This window comes from Xyrauchen texanus, chromosome 6, assembly GCF_025860055.1.
Source record: "Xyrauchen texanus isolate HMW12.3.18 chromosome 6, RBS_HiC_50CHRs, whole genome shotgun sequence".
Lineage (NCBI taxonomy): Eukaryota > Metazoa > Chordata > Actinopteri > Cypriniformes > Catostomidae > Xyrauchen > Xyrauchen texanus.
In genome coordinates, this window is record NC_068281.1 from 29,300,473 (window position 1) to 29,321,947 (window position 21,475).

The 21,475-nt window shown below is 42.4% G+C and overlaps 1 protein-coding gene across 4 annotated transcripts in view; it reads right to left on the minus strand.

Annotated features, from left to right (window-relative positions):
• agla (amylo-alpha-1, 6-glucosidase, 4-alpha-glucanotransferase a) overlaps window positions 1–20,979 on the minus strand; it is a 40,915-nt gene extending 19,936 nt beyond the window's left edge. Inside the window, exons 1-13 of one of the 4 annotated variants that reach the window (XM_052128094.1) lie at window positions 20,855–20,979; window positions 19,669–19,813; window positions 16,876–17,086; window positions 16,103–16,272; window positions 14,573–14,776; window positions 9,734–9,915; window positions 9,526–9,637; window positions 9,317–9,443; window positions 8,534–8,636; window positions 8,364–8,461; window positions 8,030–8,169; window positions 1,369–1,556; window positions 288–411 (exon numbers count right to left, since the gene is read on the minus strand). In XM_052128094.1, coding sequence (XP_051984054.1) covers window positions 288–411; window positions 1,369–1,556; window positions 8,030–8,169; window positions 8,364–8,461; window positions 8,534–8,636; window positions 9,317–9,443; window positions 9,526–9,637; window positions 9,734–9,915; window positions 14,573–14,776; window positions 16,103–16,272; window positions 16,876–17,086; window positions 19,669–19,750 — 1,741 coding nt within the window. In that variant the 5' untranslated portion in view covers window positions 19,751–19,813; window positions 20,855–20,979. Of the gene's footprint in view, window positions 1–287; window positions 412–1,368; window positions 1,557–8,029; window positions 8,170–8,363; window positions 8,462–8,533; window positions 8,637–9,316; window positions 9,444–9,525; window positions 9,638–9,733; window positions 9,916–14,572; window positions 14,777–16,102; window positions 16,273–16,875; window positions 17,087–19,668; window positions 19,814–20,388; window positions 20,570–20,693; window positions 20,713–20,854 lie in introns of those variants that run through there. The other 3 variants (XM_052128095.1, XM_052128092.1, XM_052128093.1) reach the window with 3 other exon arrangements.
• Between the last annotated feature and the right edge of the window lie 496 nt (window positions 20,980–21,475).

Below are 21,475 nucleotides of genomic sequence, written 5' to 3' on the forward strand. Positions count from 1 at the left end.
GTGAAACCACCAAACATTAGTGTGTTTGAGGGGTGCGAAAAATGGGTTCAGAGAGGGAAGAGTCATGCCTCAAATCAAACCAATACGAGCCAAAAAGTAGAAAACAAGATTTTCAAAGGCCAATAGAGAGATTTGGGATGGTATTATATAAATGAGATTCAGAAGAGATAGTTTAGAGGGGTAATGAATGGGAATTGACAGAAACAGATAGGGATGGAAAGCAGGAGGAGAGAGACACACAGATAAGACTTGATTAGTGTCATGCTTAAATACTGTGTCACCAGTACCTCTGATGAGACTGGTTATTCCCAGCCGGTTTACAAACACATTGTCAATGAGCTCGCTGCCTGTAAAGAGCTCGGCAATCACATAGAGATTGGGTCTGACTGCTCTGGCTGCTGCCAGCATGGCCTGCAGGGCACAACAGGTGTTAACAGCGAAAGGGTTTGCTGAATAGAAAACTGTCTGTTAATGCTAGATTTGAATGTTACACATTTCTGAGTGAAAAAGCATACTCAGTGTGAAAAATGAAGGACTTGATTTAATCCACTGGGAGTTGATTGAATCATGAAAAGTGGGCTTTCCATACCAAAAAGTGGTGTTTTACTGTTTTTGAATATTTTAAGTGAAAGATTCATCGCTCTCATTCACTTCCACAGTTTTTGCAGTTAACAGCTCGGTGTGTTGAAATCAATATTATTGAGTCAATAATAAAAATAAAAAAACTAAAAAGGTCACTGAACAAATCGGTGAACATATCTGAACAAATCTTTTTGGCGAACAGATTCAAAGAGTTTTATTCAATGTGATGAATAAAAAAAATCCCCTCTAATTCACTAATAACAGGAAAAGAGCCAAACCAATGCTTAAATAGCCATTTGCAAAATAACTGGATAACTGTCAACAAAAAAGGAAAGTAATTTCAGAGGAAGAACAGGTTATTAGATTTTCATTAAAGATTAATAAAAAATAATAATACTTGGAATATATATTCTGAATAAGTCAGAATAAAACCAGGAACTTGTATTTAGAAAGCAAACAGGGTCAAGTCTGATTTTATGTTGACTTTAATATCCCAACACCTTGTTGTCAATAAGCATGAGACAGAAAATAAGCCACATGTAATATTTCTTAACTTGAACTACAATAAATGATGGAGCAATCGGTGGCTGGGGAAAAACCACCAGCCAAAATGTACTAACCATGAGAGTAACTTATGAGCTCATAATATAAAAATGTGTAGGGAGAAGTATCAATCCTGCCCCCCATGTCTAATATTAATCTTTTACACATAGTTAATCTTAAACACATTATTTATCCTTGATATAGCCAATAGTAATAATCTTTCTTTTGACATTAGCGCGGTACCTCGGCCACATGCAGTGGAGTTGAGTGGCAGTTGTCCAGACGCACTCCCACAAAGTGCTTGGCTGTGATCTCGGTATATTTCTGCATGTGGGCCCACAGGTAGGGGCAGTCCTCGGGACCGTTGCCATACCGGAGTTTAACACTGTCGCCCCAGCAGATCAGCTCCCTCCTGATGTAAACGTTGGAGCCTGACCAGAATAAGAAGAAAAAGAAACTTTGGTTCAATTTGCTGCCAAAAAGACTTGGCAAGTGCTGCCAATGCTTAGGTTTTGAAACTGTGCTAATATTGCCACCTTTTGGTTCAAACGAGGATGACATCAGTTATCTCTACTAAGTGACATGACTTCATTAACATATACACTACTAAACATTATTAATATTATTATTTAGAGATGCACAATATATCAGTGGCTATATCAGTCTCTGTGAATTTTAATGTATTTAAATATTGGTGTGATTAGGATGACTGGAAGCAAATAACACATACCAATTAAGATTTTATTTTGTAATTCAAACAATATATAATTTTTCTATGGCAGATTTTAAAAACTTAGGCAAAAATTATGTCAGGAATTGTGAAAAACTGTGTTTAAATGTATTTGGCTGAGGTGTATGTAAACTTCAGGCTTCAACTTACATTTTATTATATATTGATGACTTGGAACAAATAACAAAGAAAAGCAGCCAATAAGTGCCCAAAATAGATGGAAACTCCTTCAATATGTTTTAAAAAGCATCCCAGGGTGATAACTCAAGAAGATATTTGACAAAATGTCAAGAGTACAAATTCTAAGCAAAGATGATGAAGATGCTCAAATTTAACATAGTTTTTATTTATGTTTTATTTTATTTTGAATTTAATTCCCATAGTTATATTTATGTTATTCCATAGTTTTGATAATGTTACTATTATTCTAAAATGTGAAAAAAAAATAAATAAAAATATAATAAAGAATAAGTGTTTCAAATCTTTTGACTGATAGTGTGCTATATACACAGTGCATCCGGAAAGTATTCACAGCGCTTCACTTTTTCCACATTTTGTTAGGTTACAGCCTTATTCCAAAATGGATTAAATTCATTATTTTTCTACAAACAAAACCCTATTATGACAAAGTGGAAGAAGTTTGTTTGAAATCTTTGCAAATGTGTAAAATAAATAAATAAATAAATAAATAAAGAAACCGATGGAGTGCGTACTCCAGGTAGGGAATGAGGTTTTGCCCCAAGTGAAGGAGTTCAAGTACCTCGGGGTCTTGTTCACGAGTGAGGGGACAATGGAGCGGGAGGTTGGCCGGAGAATCGGGGCAGCAGGGGCGGTATTGCACTCGCTCTATCGCACCGTTGTCACGAAAAGAGAGCTGAGCCGAAAGGCAAAGCTCTCGATCTACCGGTCAATTTTCGTTCCTACCCTCACCTATGGTCATGAAGGTTGGGTCATGACCGAAAGAACTAGGTCGCGAGTACAAGCGGCCGAAATGGGCTTCCTCAGAAGGGTGGCGGGCTTCTCCCTTAGAGATAGGGTGAGGAGCTCAGTCATCCGTGAGGAGCTCGGAGTAGAGCCGCTGCTCCTTTGCGTTGAAAGGAGTCAGTTGAGGTGGTTTGGGCATCTGGTAAGGATGCCCCTGGCCGCCTCCCTAGGGAGGTGTTTCAGGCACGTCCAGCTGGGAGGAGGCCTCGGGAAGACCCAGGACTAGGTGGAGAGATTACATCTCCACACTGGCCTGGGAACGCTCGGGTCGCCCAGTCAGAGCTGGTTAATGTGGCTCGGGATAGGGACGTTTGGGGCCCCCTGCTGGAGCAGCTGCCCCCGCGACCCGACTTCGGATAAGCGGTTGAAGATGGATGGATGGATGGATGGATAAATAAAGAAAGAAAATCACACGTACATAAGTATTCACCGCCTTTGCTCAATATTTTGTTGAAGCACCTTTGGCACCAATTCTAGCCTCAAGTCTTTTTGTGTATGATGCTACAAGCTTGGCACACCTTTTGTGGGCAGTTTTTCCCATTCTTCTTTGCAAGACCTCTCAAGCTCCATCAGGTTGGATGGGGAGCGTTGGTGCACAGCCATTTTCAGATCTCTCCAGAGATGTCCAATCGGGTTCAAGTCTGGGCTCTGGCTGGGCCACTCAAGGACATTCACAGAGTTGTCCCATAGCCACTCCTTTGTTATCTTGGCTGTGTGCTTAGGGTCGTTGTCCTGTTGGAAGATGAACCTTTGCCCCAGTCTGAGGTCCAGAGTGCTCTGGAACAGGTTTTCATCAAGGATGTCTCTGTACATTGCTGCATTCATCTTTCCCTCGATCCTGACTAGTCTCCCAGTTCCTGCCGCTGAAAAACATTCCCACAGCATGATGCTGCCACCACCATGCTTCACGGTAGGGATGGTATTGTCCAGGTGATGAGCGGTGCCTGGTTTCCTCCAGACATGACAATTGCCATTCAGGCCAAAGTGTTCAACCTTTGTTTCATCAGACCAGAGAATTTTGTTTCTCATGATCTGAGAGTCCTTCAGGTGCCTTTTGGCAAACTCTAGGCAGGCTGTCATGTGCCTTTTACTGAGGAGTGGCTTCAGTCTGGCCTCTCAACCATACAGGCCTGATTGGTGGAGTGCTGCAGAGATGGTTGTTCTTCTGGAAGGTTCTCCTCTCTCCACAGAGAAACGCTGGAGCTCTGTCAGAGTGACCATCGGGTTCTTGGTCACCTCCCTGACTAAGGCCCTTCTCCCCCGATCGCTCAGTTTGGCTGGGTGGTCAGCTCTAGGAAGAGTCCTGGTGGTTCCAAACTTCTTCCATTTATGGATGATGGTTGCCACTATGTTGGATCTGGTGGGGCTTACATCGACGCACAGTTTTGGCTCTGGATCCGTACTCCTGGATAGGGGATGGACTCTATTCTTCTCTGGAGTTTCCCAGGGTGTGAGGCGACGGGCGGGTGTGGGGATACTCACGAGTCCCCGGCTGAGCGCCACTACGTTGGAGTTTACCCCGGTGGACGAGAGGGTCGCCTCCCTACGCCTACGGGTTGTGGGGGGGAAAACTCTGACTGTTGTCTGTGCATATGCACCGAACAGCAGTTCAGAGTATTCGGCCTTCTTGGAGACCCTGAATGGAGTCCTGAATAGGGCCCCAGTAGGGGACTCCATAGTGATGCTGGGTGACTTCAACGCACACGTGGGAAATGACAGGGACACCTGGAAAGGCGTGATTGGGAGGAACGGCCTCCTGATCTGAACTCAAGTGGATGTTTGTTATTGGATTTCTGTGCTAGTCATGGATTATCTATAACAAACACCATGTTCGAACATAAGGATGCTCATAAGTGTACGTGGTACCAGAGCACCCTAGGCCGAAGGTCGATGATCGATTTTGTAATCGTGTCGTCGGATCTGAGGCCATATGTTTTGGACACTCGGGTAAAGAGAGGGGCAGAGCTGTCAACCGATCACCATCTGGTGGTGAGTTGGGTCAGGGGTGGGGAAAGACTCTGGACAGACCTGGGAAGCCCAAGCGAGTAGTGCGGGTGAACTGGGAACGTTTGGAGGAGGTCCCTGTCCGCGAGATCTTCAACTTACACCTCCGGCGGAGCTTTTTCAGGCATCCCTGTGGAGGTTGGGGACATTGAACCGAGTGGGCAATGTTCAAAGCTTCCATTGCCGAGCCGCGGTGGAGAGCTGCGGCCTCAAGGTTTTAGGTGCCGCAAGGGGTGGTAACCCTCGAACACCGTGGTGGACACTGGTGGTCAGGAAGCCGTCCGACTGAAGAAAGAGGCCTTCCGGGATTTGTTGTCCCGGAGGTCTCCGGAGGCAGTTGCAAGGTACCGACAGGCCCGAAGGGCTGCGGCCTCGGCCGTGAGGGAGGCAAAGCAGTGGGTGTGGGAAAAGTTCGGAGAAGCTATGGAGAAGGACTTTCGGTCCACACCAAAGTGCTTCTGGAAAACCGTCCGCCACCTTAGGAGGGGAAACGGGAACCATTCAAGCTGTATACAGCAAAGATGGGACGCTGTTGACCTCAACCGAGGAGGTTATTGGGCGGTGGAAGGAACACTTTGAAGAACTCCTAAATCCCAACACGCCCTCTATGGTAGAGGCAGAGCCGGAGGATGATGGGGATCAGATTCTATTTCCCTGGGGAGGTCACTGAGGTAGTCAAACAACTCCGCAGTTGCAAAGCCCCGGGATTGATGAGATCCGACCAGAAATGCTGAAAGCTCTGGATGTGGAGGGGGTGTCATGGATGACACGCCTCTTCAACATTGCGTGGAAATCTGGGACAGTGCCTAAGGAGTGGCAGAATGGGGTGGTGGTTCCCTCTTCAAAAGGGGGATCAGAGAGTGTGTGCCAACTACAGGGGTATCACACTTCTCAGCCTCCCTGGTAAAGTTTACTCCAAGGTGCTGGAGAGGAGGGTTCGGCTGATTGTCGAACCTTAGATTGAAGAGGAACAATGCGGTTTTCGTCCTGGCCGTGGAACGACGGACCAGATCTTTACTCTCGCAAGGATCCTGGAGGGGGCCTGGGAGTATGCCCATCCGGTCTACATGTGTTTTGTGGATCTGGAGAAGGCGTATGACCGGGTCCCCCGGGAGAGACTGTGGGAGGTGCTGCGGGAGTATGGGGTGGGGGGTGGGTCCCTTCTTAGGGCGATCCAATCCCTGTACGTCCAAAGCGAGGGCTGTGTCCGGGTCCTCGGCACAAAGTCGAGTTCATTCCATGTGGGGGTTGGTCTCCGCCAAGGCTGCGCTTTGTCACCAATCCTGTTTGTGTTATTCATGGTCAGGATATCGAGGCGTAGTCGGGGTGGGGAAGGTGTGCGGTTCGGTGGGCTGGGGATCTCATCGCTGCTTTTTGCAGATGATGTTGTCTTCATGTCATCATCGGTCCGTGACCTTCAGCTCTCACTGGATCGCTTGGCAGTCGAGTGTGAAGCAGCTGGGATGAGGATTAGCACCTCTAAATCTGAGGCCATGGTTCTCAGCAGGAAACCGATGGAGTGCGTACTCCAGGTAGGGAATGAGGTTTTGCCCCAAGTGAAGGAGTTCAAGTACCTCGGGGTCTTGTTCACGAGTGAGGGGACAATGGAGCGGGAGGTTGGCCGGAGAGTCAGGGCAGCAGGAGCGGTATTGCACTCGCGCTATCGCACCGTTGTCACGAAAAGAGAGCTGAGCCGAAAGGCAAAGCTCTCGATCTACCGGTCAATTTTTGTTTCTACCCTCACCTATGGTCATGAAGGTTGGGTCATGACCGAAAGAACTAGGTCGCGAGTACAAGCGGCCGAAATGGGCTTCCTCAGAAGGGTGGTGGGCTTCTCCCTTAGAGATAGGGTGAGGAGCTCAGTCATCCGTGAGGAGCTCGGAGTAGAGCCGCTGCTCCTTTGCGTTGAAAGGAGTCAGTTGAGGTGGTTTGGGCATCTGGTAAGGATGCCCCCTGGCCGCCTCCCTAGGGAGGTGTTTCAGGCACGTCCAGCTGGGAGGAGGCCTCGGGGAAGACCCAGGACTAGGTGGAGAGATTACATCTCCACACTGGCCTGGGAACGCCTCGGGGTCGCCCAGTCAGAGCTGGTTAATGTGGCTCGGGATAGGGAAGTTTGGGGCCCCCTGCTGGAGCAGCTGCCCCCGCGACCCGACTTCGGATAAGCGGTTGAAGATGGATGGATGGGTTGCCACTATGCTCATTGGGACCTTCAATGCTGCAGAAATGTGTCCGTACCCTTCCCCAGATCTGTGCCTCGATACAATCCTGTCTCAGAGGTCTAATACAGACAATTCCTTGGACTTCATGGCTTGTTTGTGCTCTGACATGCACCATTAACTGTGGGACCTTATATAGACAGATGTGTGCCTTTCCAAATCATGTCCAATCAACTGAATTTACCACAGGTGGACTCCAATCAAGTTGTAGAAACATCTCAAGGATCAGTGGACCTGAGCTTAATTTTGAGTGTCATGGCAAAGGCAGTGAATACTTATATACATGTGACTTTTTTGTTTTTTATTTGTAATAAATTTGCAAAGATTTCAAACATACTTCTTTCTTATTGTCATTATGGGGTATTGTTTGTAGAATTTTGAGGAAAATAATGAATTTAATCAATTTTGGAATAAGGCTGTAACATAACAAAATGTGGAAAAAGTGAAGCGTGAATACTTTCTGGATGCACTGTATATATATATATATACATATATATTTATATATATTCATATACTGTAGATATTATAGCAGATAGTTTGCCAGTGACCAACATTTTTGACCGATTTCAAATCACATCTTTTTGGGGCATTTTGCACTAGCCAAGCACACGCAATTAAGCTTTCTTCAGGTGTTTTAGACCTCTTTGGTATTAGCCAAAATGTCTTCAATGATGCATCCCTAAACGTATTCCTAGCTTTATTAAAAAATGCTTTGTTTCAAGAATACTTGCATTAACAAATTTGTACATATATAAATTTGTACGTATATATATATATATATATATATATATATATATATATATATATATATATATATATATATATATATATATATATATATATATATATATATATATATATATATTATAAACTATAACTATATATAAACTATAACTTCTGTTATATATATATATATAAACTATAATAGAAGTCAATTAGTGAACTGTATCAAAAAGACAGAATGGTGGACCTGGCTCAGCAAAGTTCCTCAAGGGATCATCCCCCATGACCCAGCCGTTGTGGGCCAAGAAATGACAGGCCTTTTCTGGCTTACTCAACAGCTCCAGATCCTGCTCCAGGGTTGACTCCTCAAATGGGAAAGTGAAATATCTACACAGACAAATAATTTTAGAAACATAACTATTATTCTATAAAGGTGTTTAAAATTACTATAATATAAACAGTAACGAGCAAAAAAAACCAAAAATAATAATTAAAATAAAATGGACAGAGAGACAGACAGACAGATATATAGACAGACAGACAGATAGACAGATAGAGGCTGACTGTATGAACTGTGCTACCTTGTGACTAGAGGACGTTTTCTGGTGATGGGGCCCAGCTTGGGTCCATGGTCAGCCAGTCGCTCATATGTCACAGTTCCATTAATGCAGTTAGTAGCCTGATGATATAGAACTTAGATTACTGCACTGGTCTACAATTATATTAGAGGTAAAGGTGCAAATGGACTCACCTGCTCCTGATGGTGTTGAATTTCTCTGTACTGTTCACCATTCAGTTCCTCCAGTCTCTTCTTCAGCCAGTTACAGCATTCGTCAATGGCACCAGGACTGTTCCTAAAATAACACAATACACAGTTTTTAATGTGAAGGGCGTTAACTTAAACAGTTAAATGTGGTTCAGGGTCGGCAGATATTAAGTGTCTTGGCATAAAGTACAAGAATAAGTGGCATTCATATTGCAGGTCTAAAATACACATAAAAGAAAAATAAGTAGTCTTTCATAAGAATGTGGTAGTTGAAATGTGCTGTAAATGATAGATATATGGCCATTTGTGTCTTATGTTCTTTTGCGCATTAAGTATGTCCTTACTGAATGTCAGGCATTCTTCTATGACAGTAACATGCTCTTTATATACATAGAAAATGTGGTGCTCATTAGGACTAACTGGATGTAAGCTGCATTGAGCTATAAAGAATTATGTGTAATTAATAATATTGATCTACTGACAAATCATGGCTAGTATTAAAAGTGATCAATAACCATCTGATATTATCTGCAGGTTGTATCTCCAAACTGCAAATGCAAGACTTTGCGCCGAGAATATCCTTGCAAATTGCAATTTGCGCCACTTAATTAACATACAACATTGCGCTGAAACAAAAATTGCACTTAGAATTGCTACTCAAGAAAATTGGATAAGTCTGTAGTGCAAGAATAGAACTCATAATTGTTTTTTAGCTTTATTTCCCAGCCCTACAGAACAAGCATTTAAAATGTGCAACAACATACTAACCCCTGGGGCATAAAGATCTCCAGTGCAGAGTTCATGTCCACTGTGTTCCCGAAGCGTCTGTACTGAGGGTCCTGAATGATCATCAGTTGCGGTTTACCATCAGTCTTACTCCTATCAGGTTTGGCTCCTGTGCAGACAATTTAGAACAAAATCAAGACACATTGACATTTTAATTTCTCTTAATGCAAGAGAGCCTTCAAGGAATTCACCATTTTGGAGTAAAATTCTGAATTGCTCCACCACCGATTCCACTTTGACTTGGAAGAACTCCCACAGTTTAATCTTGGGATAAACATCTTGCCAGAGAATCCCACGAATGGCCTAATAGAAACAACACAGCAAAGGAAATAAGGACATGTTATTCACCAATTCAATTCAATTAAATTCTAATGCATCAACAGATATATGTTCACTCACATTGAGGTGCTTGTCATTCTGGATGAGAGCTGGCAGGCCTTTGTCTGCATACTTGCCATCAGCTAAATCACACGTGACGTTCCAAAGGGCTCTGTCCAGCACCCAGGCAGGCTTCAGATGAGGGGAGTTCACCAGGTTATAACCACATTCTGGATGTTTCTTAATCCACTTGCTGTTAGCAGCTGAGCAAAGCAGGAAAACACACAGTGCCAATTATAACCGTGCAATAGAACTGTTACACATTTACAACATTTTGGATGTATAAAGTGAATGAACATCAGGAATGTGGATAAATTATTGACAGATCTTTCTTTGGAATTTTTGGATTTGTACTATGATAAAGGCTTGATTCATTTTTACAATGGCTGCACCTGCAAGGGACACTATGGATAAAGAGTGTATATTATATAAACGGTCTAAAATGGGGTGCAAAAGTCTGAGACCACTTGTGAAAACATATCTGATTTAGATTTTTGTCTGGTTATCCCCCCCCCCCCAATTACAAATTACCTCAAATTAACAGTTTGAGTAAAAAGTTTAATCAAACAATTAACAATTAAAAATGTATTTAATATGTATTATGTCCACCTTTTGCTTTAATCCTGGCATGGACTCCAAAGTTTGTGCATAACCTGATAATCCATTATTTCAACATGATTTGAGAAATGTGTCTTATGTTCAATGGAAGAAGAGAAATATGAACTTTTGTTAATATGGTCAATGTCATAAACCTGCTTATATTTCATTAGAGACCTAAAAATAGCGCAAAATCTCATTCTTTTTACATTACAACATTTCTTTGTTTTGAATTTTCTAAAATCTAAAAATGTATTTGCAGGTTTATTTGAGATCTTGAATCCCAGATATGTCTCAGACTTTTGGACCCCACTGTACCTAACCTATACAAATGCAAATACAAAACACAGCACAGGATTTTCACCTGTTTAAGTGTGGCATTTACACACAGCTCCAGATAAAGTATCATACACTCCCTGACATTTAGCTGTGCTGAGCTCTGGCAGGAATGATGAACTATGAACTTTGCTTACTACGAAACCTGACTACTACCACATTCATGCAGAGAGAATGATCCAAACTTAAAAAACTAAAGAAATAAAGAAACATGGTCTTATCATCACAGCATTAATGTCAAACAAGAGACTCAAGAAACTCAAGACTGTAACAACATGAAGCAAAGCATTTATCAGACTACATGCAAGTAGTTATCTAAACCCCACAGTCAGTAAGTGTGTCTGAATGAAAGCTTTAAATGTTTCTCTTTAATATTCTGCTCACATAGGTGATCACACCAGTACCAGCAAACAACAGCTGAATTGCAGCACAGGACTATATCAGAGAGGGTAAATGTTTCACCAACAGCTCCTATCCTCTGTATATAAACTATTTTTAGAGATGAAATCAATGCAAGGGCTTTAAAAGGGGGCTTATGGAAGATTACGGTCAATCACACTGGCACTGCAGCCTTCTCCACTGGAATGAGAGAGCTCTTTTGCTGGATTCATAAACGCATGAAACAGTATATGGTTAAAATGTCTAGAAAATCGTCTAGGTTACTAGTGTAACCCCCGTTCCCTGATGGAGGGAACGAGACGTTGTGTCGATTTTAGTGACACAATGTTCAGGAGCCCTGGAAACATCCGAATATGAAAAAGGCCAATGCCAAATTGGTGAACAGAATTTGCATGTCCCACCCCCGGACATACGGGTATAAAAGGCGGGGATTGTGCATCTGTTCAGTCAGGTTCTGCATCGAGGAGCCGAGAATGAGGTTCGGCCATAACAGCGGCTTGGTACAGTGTTGTGGCAAGGGGGACACAATGTCTAGTTCCCTCCATCAGGGAACTGGGGTTACACTAGTAACCTAGACGTGCCCCTTCTGTCACTCACTTGTGTTGTGTTGATTGTAGTGACACAAGGGTTCCCTATTCAACAGCACCACCTACACTGAACCATGTTATGTGATTTGCTGATGCTGGTGCAGTAAGCTCTAGCATGCCATTGAGCATGGGCATCCGCAGTCATGTTGAGGCTGCCAGGGATATGAGTGTTGTGCAGCGACCTTAGTCGGTGCTGACTCCAGAGAAGGAGATGGCGGGCGAGTTGTGACATATGACGAGAGCGGACGCCGCCTTGGCGATATATGTACGCTACCATCGCGATGCTGTCTGAATGGATCATGAAGTGCTTGCCTTGGATCAGCTTGAGAAACCTCCACAGGGCTAGAAATACAGCCAGTATCTCTAGGCAGTTGATGTGCCAACGTAGCCACGGGCCCGACTAGGAACTGGCGGCAGCGTGCCCTTTGCACGCGGGACCCCAACCCTGTTTGGAGGCATCTGTGGTGACCATGTTGCATCTGGACACCTGCTGCAGGGGGACTCCTGCCTGCAAAAAACAGAGATCTGTCCAGGGGTAGAATAACTGATGACAGAGGGATGTGAAGATCACACGATACGTGCCACAAGCCAGTGCTGGAGCGATCTCATATGCATCAACCCCAGCAGCGAGACTGCGGCTGAGGATGCCATATGCCCCAGGAGTCTCTGGAACTGTTTTAGAGGGACTGCCCATTTTGAACGAGAGGCAATTCAGCACTGACTTAGCGTGCTCGTTTGTGAGGTGCACTTTCAATGAGACTGAGTCTAACTCCATGCCGAGAAAAGAGATGCTCTGAACCGGGGAGAGATTGCTCTTTCCCAGTTGACCTGAAGCCCTAGACGGCTGAGCATCTTGAACGGGAGTTTGTGCAGAGCCCGGTTGAGAACTCACAGCTCCAAGATTGGTGTCAACGCACCTCCTCTTTTGGGTACGATGAAGTAAGGGCTGTAGAAACCCTTCTCCATATTGGCTGGAGGGACCGGCTCTATCGCATCCTTTTGCAAATGGGTAATGATTTCCGTGCGCAGGGTGCTGTCTTTTTTGCCGTGCACCGAAGTGGGGCGTATGCCGCTGAAACGGGGCAGACGCCTGGCGAACTGAATCTCGTAGCTGAGTCAGATGGTCCTAGCCAGCCAACGCGACTGTTTGGAAAGCGTAAGCCACGTGTCCATACTCTGGGGCTAAAGGGATGATCGTTTTGACATACCCAGTGGGGCTTCGCAGCATTGGGGAGCAGGTAGTGTTGTGTCGGGAGGCACAGTTGCATCCTGAGGCATGTGTGCTGAGAAAAAACTCAAGGCACTTACCTTGCTCCACGTACCCGGTAGGGGGCGGGTTAATGACTTAGGAGGAGGTCCTAGTGAGGCGTCCTCTGGACTCATCAGAACTGGCTGGTCGGGGGAAGGTGGAACTGCCCTCCACTGGGATAAGGAGTGGTCTAGCTACCAGCTCCTGTGTGAACGTCTCATCCCCTGTCTCAGGAACGCATGGGAGCCTTCCAGGTCCTTGGGGAGGTTCGTGAGATGGGGGGCGTCCGTATCCTGCGGGTAGCTCTACGCCGGGGCTGAGAGCTGGGCCCTGGTTGAGGCGGAGCTATCTGCAGGTTTCTTTCTGCCACAGGTGGACGCCCTCGGCAAGCAGACAGGAATAAGCTGGATGTAGACCGAAGCCGAGGTAGGATGTGTTGGATGGCTTCAATGGATCAGCATTGAACTGGGCAGGCAAACCCGAAGGCGGCAGCCCAGCTGAGTCTTCCACGTCAGACGCTGCAACGTTCTCCGATGCAGCAGCGACATCATCATCCTGCTCCAATGTGGCAACGGAGACATCAGACAGGCCATGAGGCAAGCCGGTCTCACGTCGAGCCTGAACGGAAGCAATCGAGCGTGCTGGGGCGGGTGGTTTGTGGGGATTTTAACCAGCGAAACCGCGCCCGCTGAACCCCTTAAATCGCCTCCATCGCCAGCCGGGTCGTCCTCAATCTAGTGGGAAGGAGCAATGCGGGGGCAGCTGGAGTGGCGTTTCCCTTGAGAAAGGAAAGCCGTGACCACAACGATGCCATGGTCAAGTTCTTGAGTATAAGAGCCATCCACAAATGCTGCCTCGGTGTGATCGTAACCGAAACACACAAGGCAGCACCTATGACCGTCAGAAGAAGAGAGATATCTGCCGCATCCAGGAACAACGCAAATGCGGAACGGCATATTGGCAAAGACGTGTCTTTAAAAAGACATTTGACGCCAATGCGTTAACTCTTTTAGTTCAGAAAATAAACTCTTTTAGAGGAGTTGTTGCTCTTTTTAGAAGTTGTCGAAGCGCCCAGGGGCGTGGACTGCACTGGCGTGCAGAGGAGGGAGAAAGCCGTTGGCATTGTGCTGTAGATCCAACAGCAAAGCTCACTTTAGAGGTGAGTGGAACAGTGGTGAGATCTTCAGCTCGCTGAACACACTGCTCGGCTCCAAAGAAAGAATCTGACTGAACAGATGCACGATCCCTGCCTTATATACCCGTATGTCTGGGGGCAGGACATGCAAATTCTGTTCGCCAATTGGCATTGGCCTTTTTCATATTCAGAGGTATCTGAGGCTCCCGAAAGAAGCCCCTTGTGTCACTACAACCGACACAACTTCGAGTGAATGACAGAAGGGGAACTTATATTACAAACTGTTGACTAGTAGTGCAAAATTTTATATGTAATATGTTTTGAACAACTAAAAATAAATGCAACTTAGCAAATCAATGGAAATAGATGTGGTTAATGGCTGTGTTTCTGAAAAAACTACTATTGTAGTTCCTTTTAAGCAATGATACAACCACAGTAACCCACAAAATAACACCAGATATTAAGTACCACATTTTAAGAGTGAATGCACAAAACAACAGCTGCAATGTGGCAAATACAGCAACAACACGGAGTTGTACACATAGAAAAAAACAGACCTGTATGATTGTAAACCACATCAGTGATGCACAACATATTCCACTCGTTCTTCATCTTCTCCACCAGGTTACCGACGTCCATCCAGCTGTAAGTTTGTCCAGGTGGGGAGAAGTCTGGGTTGAGCTCCAGCTGATCGGCCAGAGAGTAACAGGAGCGAGACTCACCCAGCGTCTGCAATGGCGTGAAGTGAATCATATTGTATCCTAAAAAGATGCATGTAAAATTGGACTAAAATCAGTTACTAGCCAATGTTACAGACATATGAGAATTATGAGTCTATAAATTCCAAGCATAGGCCTCATTGTTGTAAACGTACATTTTGTTGTATTCAATCTGGCATTATTCTGAACTAGTAAACTACTGTAGATGGAAATGTTTCTATCTGAAATGATAGCCATTTTGACGGCTGTGAAATGGTTTAACCTTGTTAATTCTATTTGGTGAATTTACTCATGCATTTGGGGTAGTTATTGATTATGGCATGTAATCAAACAGACTGTAGAGAAGGAGATAAGAGAAGTCCAAATGCAGTTGATGCTGAATTGGGTAAAATGTAAGTGTAAGTAATGTTAATTTAGGTTTTTTAAACAAACATTCAATTTAAACAAACATTCAATTGCAGTACTGTTGTTTTCAGTTCTCCCAAAAATGAAAATTCTCTCATTATTAACTCACCTTCGTGATATCCCAGGTGTGTTTGACTTTCTTCACAAGAACACATTCGTAGAAGATCCTCAAATTCTAGGTAGGTCCTAAAAATTCAATTGAATGGCAATTTCTCTTTTGAAGCTCCAAAAATCACAGACAGTCAGCATAAACGTTATTGATATGACTCCAGCGGTCTTCTAAAGCGATATAATCACTTTGGTGTGAAAAAAGATCAATATTCAAGTACTTTTTAACTATAATCCAATGCTACCGTTAGGCTTCACAAGAGGGTGGAGTCCAAGTGGTCTCTCATGTGATGCATTTGCGCATACGTAATCTCACATTCTCCTCTCGGCTGAGACATGCAGGATAATCACACAAACGCACCATTGTGAGTAAAGAAACAAATAAATACAGATCTAATCCAAAACCAACCAAGCTACTGTACAGCATTTCTCCTCCTCACTTGTAAACAGCGGTGCTCTTCTGGCTGTGATGCACGTGCCTCAGTTCTTGCATGTTTCAAGTGCTAATGTGATTACGTTGTGCATACCGCTGCTGATTGGAAGCATCATTTAGAGTTAAAAAAGGACTTCAATATTTATATTTTTCACAACAAAAGCCATCGTATAGCTTTAGAAGTCTATCTGTGATTTTTGGAGCTTCAAAATAGAAATCGCCATTCACTTGCATTTTAAGGACAGATATTTATGTATTTTCCTTCAAATGTGTTCTGCTGAAGAAAGAAAGTCATACACACCTGGGATATCATGAGGGTGAGTAAATAATGAGAGAATTTTCATTTTTTGGATGAACTATCCCTTTAAAAGTCCATGTAAGCTGTTCCTCGACTTAAAAAAAAGCATCAGATGTTTTCTTGCCTGCTTCTTTGGCAACTCCAAGTCTGTCCAGCCACTCATCCAGGGGTCCAAGGCATTTGGACAGGTATGTCTGGATGCTAATGCAGTCTAGGGACAATACATGGTTATCTGCTCCTACCCTGAGCACAGGGTCCACCACAACATATCCACCACCAGACTGTTCCTCATCTCTAATGGGCAACAATAATTGAAGAACATTTGGGCAATAGCATACATTTTTTTTAATAATAAACAAACTCACCAATCTAAAGAGACTGACAATAGACAATTAATAAAAAACACATTTGAAATTTCAATTACAGCTGCTGTAATTAACAATGTCAGCAGCATTTAATTTAAAGCTACTCCCATTACGTCAATGTTTTCAAATGACAACATGTTTTTATGTAGCACTTGAGCATTGAAAACAATCACAGACATGTTTGTTGTATGCATGAAAGCAGAGGCAAATCAGAGGTGTTTAAACTAGTCTATAGGTCTATCATTAATGACAACCAGTCCTAATAAGTGCTTTTTAAACAGTCTGATCCACAGATTCATTTTTAATGTTTAACTTCTGCTTGCAGTTTAGACATCACCTGACAAGAATCTTTTGAACCAAAGCTAATTATTTTGGATTTTCTAGATGTCACACCACTGTAAATTCTATTAATCAAAATTAATAATTGCAATTACAATATCAAGAGGAAATAATCAACCATTTCGATTTTTTTCATAATAATGCTAACTTGTAGTATGCAATCCTTTAAAATCATCTTTGCAGCCTAACTCACCCATAGCCAAAATAATACTGGTATGAGCCTGAAACCTGGAGGTCAAGGGTGCAGAACTTGTCAGAATCATCTTCTCTTGCAGTGGGGTTTATGAACTCTAAGGCGCGGAATTTGTGGCGCTCGAAGCGTTCCCCATCCGCAGGGTAGTTAGTGTGAACACGCACGTGTTTCCCTTGAAGAGTGGGACCCAAACGAAACTGGAGCTCAAACCCTAAGAAGATACAGAACACAGGCACATGCCACAAAAATTCATTCAGTTACATTTTGCTGTTCACATGTCACAATAAACAAGGTTTATCTTTCTTGATCTGTAAAGATGATAATATAAGTGTTTCTACATAGACAGAGGAGTTCTTCCTTGACCTTCTTAATATTGGTTCACATTAAGCTTTCATATAATGAAAACCCTCTCTGAGACTATCTGGAATCTTTAGTTAAAAAATTATTTTCATCAATTTTGATAGAATTTATTAACATTAACTGACAATGAGGATGCATTTAATGATATTGCAACCGTTGAACTTTGTTGATATATGTAATATTTTTTATTGTCTTGGGTTTCTAAATTTAATTTCTAAATAATTTTACAATATTCTCGATATTGTAGCCTTGCATGGGTAGCTCAGCGAGTACTGACGCTGACTATCCACTCCTGGAGTCATGAGTTTGAATCCAGGGTGTGTTGAGTGACTCCAGCCAGGTCTCCTAAGCAACCAAATTAGCCTGGTTGCTAGGGAGGGTGGAGTACATGGGGTAACCTCCTCGTGGTCACGATTAGTGGTTCTCACTCTCAATGGGGCGCATGGTAATTTGTGCGTGGATCGCAGAGAATATCATGAGCCTCCACATACTGTGAGTCTCTGCAGTGTCATTCACAGCAAGCCATGTGATAAGATGTGTGGATTGACTGTCTCAGAAGAGGAGGCAACTGAGACTTATCCTCCGCTCAGGGCCGGTTCTAGACATTTGGAGGCCCTAGGCAAAATGTATGTTCGAGGCCCCCCGTCATGCCCTCCTCCCCTCCACCTTTCAGAATTCATGAGTTCACACTTACATCAAATTAAATAGAGTAAAGATTATGCGTATTTGGCATGCTGTCCAGGGGAGGGCTCCAGGCTCTGAATTTTGGCCAGATTTACACAGTATTGCATTGTATTTTGGATTGTGTTGTTTACATCCAATAAGAGATTATTAAAAATCAAAGTGAGGAGATGGGGACGGTGGAGGGATGCTGATAAACTGTCAATGAACAGAGGTAAGTCTGCAGTATATATACCTCTTATCTCGTTGATTATCTGAATGTGCTCCTCCGAACTTTGTTAATAAAACATAATTTAATAAAAAGACTTGAAAACAAATATGATTCCTAACCATTTTATTTATACAAAACCTGTTATCAGTATTTTTATATTTTTACTTAAATGTGCATATTAATGTAACTTTAATTAAGGTAAACAAAAAACAAATCATCTGAAAAGTCATCTTTTTTTTTTAGCAGTCAGGAAGTTTTTTGCAGTAATTTGTTCAGTAATTTATTTATGGTAACACACTAACCCACTATTTGGGATAATGAACAGTTTTGTTTTTGATAGACTAAATATAGTCATATTAGAGAAATACCTTATGATACACAAATCAGCTGCTAGTGGAAGTGAAAAGACAAGTTAATTTCGTCAACTGTAATTGTGTGCTTATTCATATGCTTAAGATTGCATACTTATTTTCAATAAATATTGCAAAAGTATTATGATTGGAAAACGAAAAAAATTAAGTCTATTATGGTCTATAGTCTATTATGATAGACTAGAGCAGTTAATGTAGGCTAAACATTTGCGTTTTAGAAGATATACAGACTGTTTTAAAACATAATAAACAATGCTTTAGTATGGTGCGTTTGCTCTTTGACTGACAAACTTGACTTTTTCTGTAGTATTTTGCGAGTCAGCTCCTGACTAGGGCTGGAAATCGATTGTAGCTACATACGCTCGGATTCAAAGTGTCAGAAGCGAATTCAGTCCATCATCGGTGCTTGCGCTTTTTTGAACTGGAAATAACCGTCAAATGATCTCTCAAAATGACGCTGATCGTTAGAATCAGTTTATTTTTTACAATACATTACAATCACTCAAAAATAGATGATACCTGAATCACGAGCTGCACTTTCTTTGCGTGCCTGCTCAGGCTTACGCTTAACAGCCCCTGAAGGATGAGTTCGCTCGCGCCATCAGATAAATTTGCAGAAAAGTTGGATTTTATTCATCTACAATCTCTTCATTCATAAATTCAGAGGTTGGGAGTGACTCGCATGTAAACGGTGATATTACTTGGTTTAACTACAGGTGAATGACAATTGTTATATCCAATGGACAAACAGCATAGTATTTTGCTGCTCTTGATTGGTGGATAAGCATGTGTATGTTTTGGAGGCCCTGCCTTCAAGGCCGAGGCCCTAGGCAACTGCCTAGTTCGCCTATAGGTAGCGCCGGCCCTGCCTCCGCTACCCAGATCGAGGCGAGTAACCGCACCACCACAAGGACCTAGTAAGTAGTGGGAATTGGGCATGCCAAATTGTGGAGAAAAATAAATAAAAAAAACTTGCTGTCCCACTGTCTTGCCAGCAATTGACCAAGATAAAAATCCCATAAAGTTGGCTCCTTTTAACAGTAGACCTTCAATAAACAACGGCAAGTGCTCTCACATATCTTATTAGACATTACCATTATCACACTACAATACACAGTCATGCATCAGCAGGACGATGTAAAGCATTAATAATCATTAGTTAAAACTTGCCTTGGTCCAGACGGAAGACAGTCCTGTGTAGTTTCTCCATGTCATTGAGGACCATCACTCGTATTTGTTTACTATGAGTCATGCTTGAACTCCTTATTTACAGCGTCCTTAATATACAGGAGATGATGCAACAGGATCTGCTTCACTGAAGAGGGAATCAAAAGACATGCAAATCATGAGATGTTCCAGTAGTTGACATTTAATTGGACTTAACAGAAGTCCAGTAACTGTATACATTAAAAGAAAAACAGTACAATAACATTCAGCATAAAACAACGAAATGCTCACACTGCATATGGATAGAAAGAATAATTAAAGAAACAACAGATACCAGATGAGTGACACTGAATATCATTAAAAGTAAAAAAGAAACCTTGAAATACAGAAAGAAAAAGAACAAATATAGAAGTTTAAGCATAAACTTGGGTAAAGAATTTAAAAGCAGTGTAACTTGTAATTGTGCTTAATGCTTTTCTATTAACAGAAAGACATAATATTAAATAATATTAAAATAGTGTTTAATTTATGTTACTATCCACATAGAAGACAACTTTTATTACATTTATTAATGTAAGATTTGCTTAGAAACTACAGTACACTTAATTTCTAACAAAACAGGTAGATTATTTCCATGTACTCACACAGCGTCTGCCACAAAATTGCAACTGTTTCCTTTATAAACACAAATTATTGCAACATTTTAAAAACCATGTGACTTACTGTAAGCGTTACCTAACATGACACAAGGTAAACACTATCAAAATTATAATGATAAAATGTCCAAATAACTCCGCAAGAAATGCATGCTCGAAATGTAATGTTTTATATCCGCACGTAGGATTATCTACTGCACGTTCAATGCACCATCATCATCACCACCTCTGGTAGCTTAACATCACCGGTATTTAAAGTCACTGACTAAACATCTCATGGTCGAGGTTAAGAATCTAGCTGACAAAGGCCAAGCAAGTCTATTTTAAATGTGTTATCAGAGCAACAGTGACATTTGCCAAGACAGTACGCACACACTATGCATCAGAAGTACTGTCCTTCTTGACACGGTCAACAGTTCAAATCACATAATGCACGACGACAGCCTGGCATCATCAAATCTGACACAAAAGTTGCGATCGTATTTTCACGACATTGATGCAGTGTTAATGAGAAGTAGGATTAAAAGACACACCAGTGTAATTCCTGGATTCGGTTTAAGGACGTTCCAGTTGCAGTAGTAGAGGGAGGCGTGTACAGTAGTCAGTTATTCTCTGCTGCCCGCTACCGTAACGACACTAATATAAAATACTCTGACCGTTCAATTTACATGTTTTGAGCACACATTGCCTGTTAAAGATGGAGTTAATAGATGGAGAAGAGTACAATTAACATTGCACTACTGCACTAGTCATAAATTCACTTGTTGCATAATAGAATGAATGAATAAAAACTATGTAGACAAAAAAATAAAATAAAAAAAGGTCTCGTTTGGCAGGCTGCGTCCTCTGGAGGTCGCATTTGTCGGCCGCATACGTAATCAAGGCTGTCTCGTTTCAGAAAAGTGAGTAGGACACTTCGAATGCGACCTTCTTTTACAGAAATTCGGAGGATGCATGAGGTGTGTCACTCACAACGACAGATTTGTCTAAAAAAATTTAAAAATGACGCCAATTTGCCCGTAAATATGATGTTCAAACGCAAGGAATGTTCATTCCCAAGTTGAAGTACCTCAGTAGATGGGTGCTGAGTATATAATATGTATAATTATATTAATATATAATAAAACAAAATTTGAATAAATTACACATGTAAA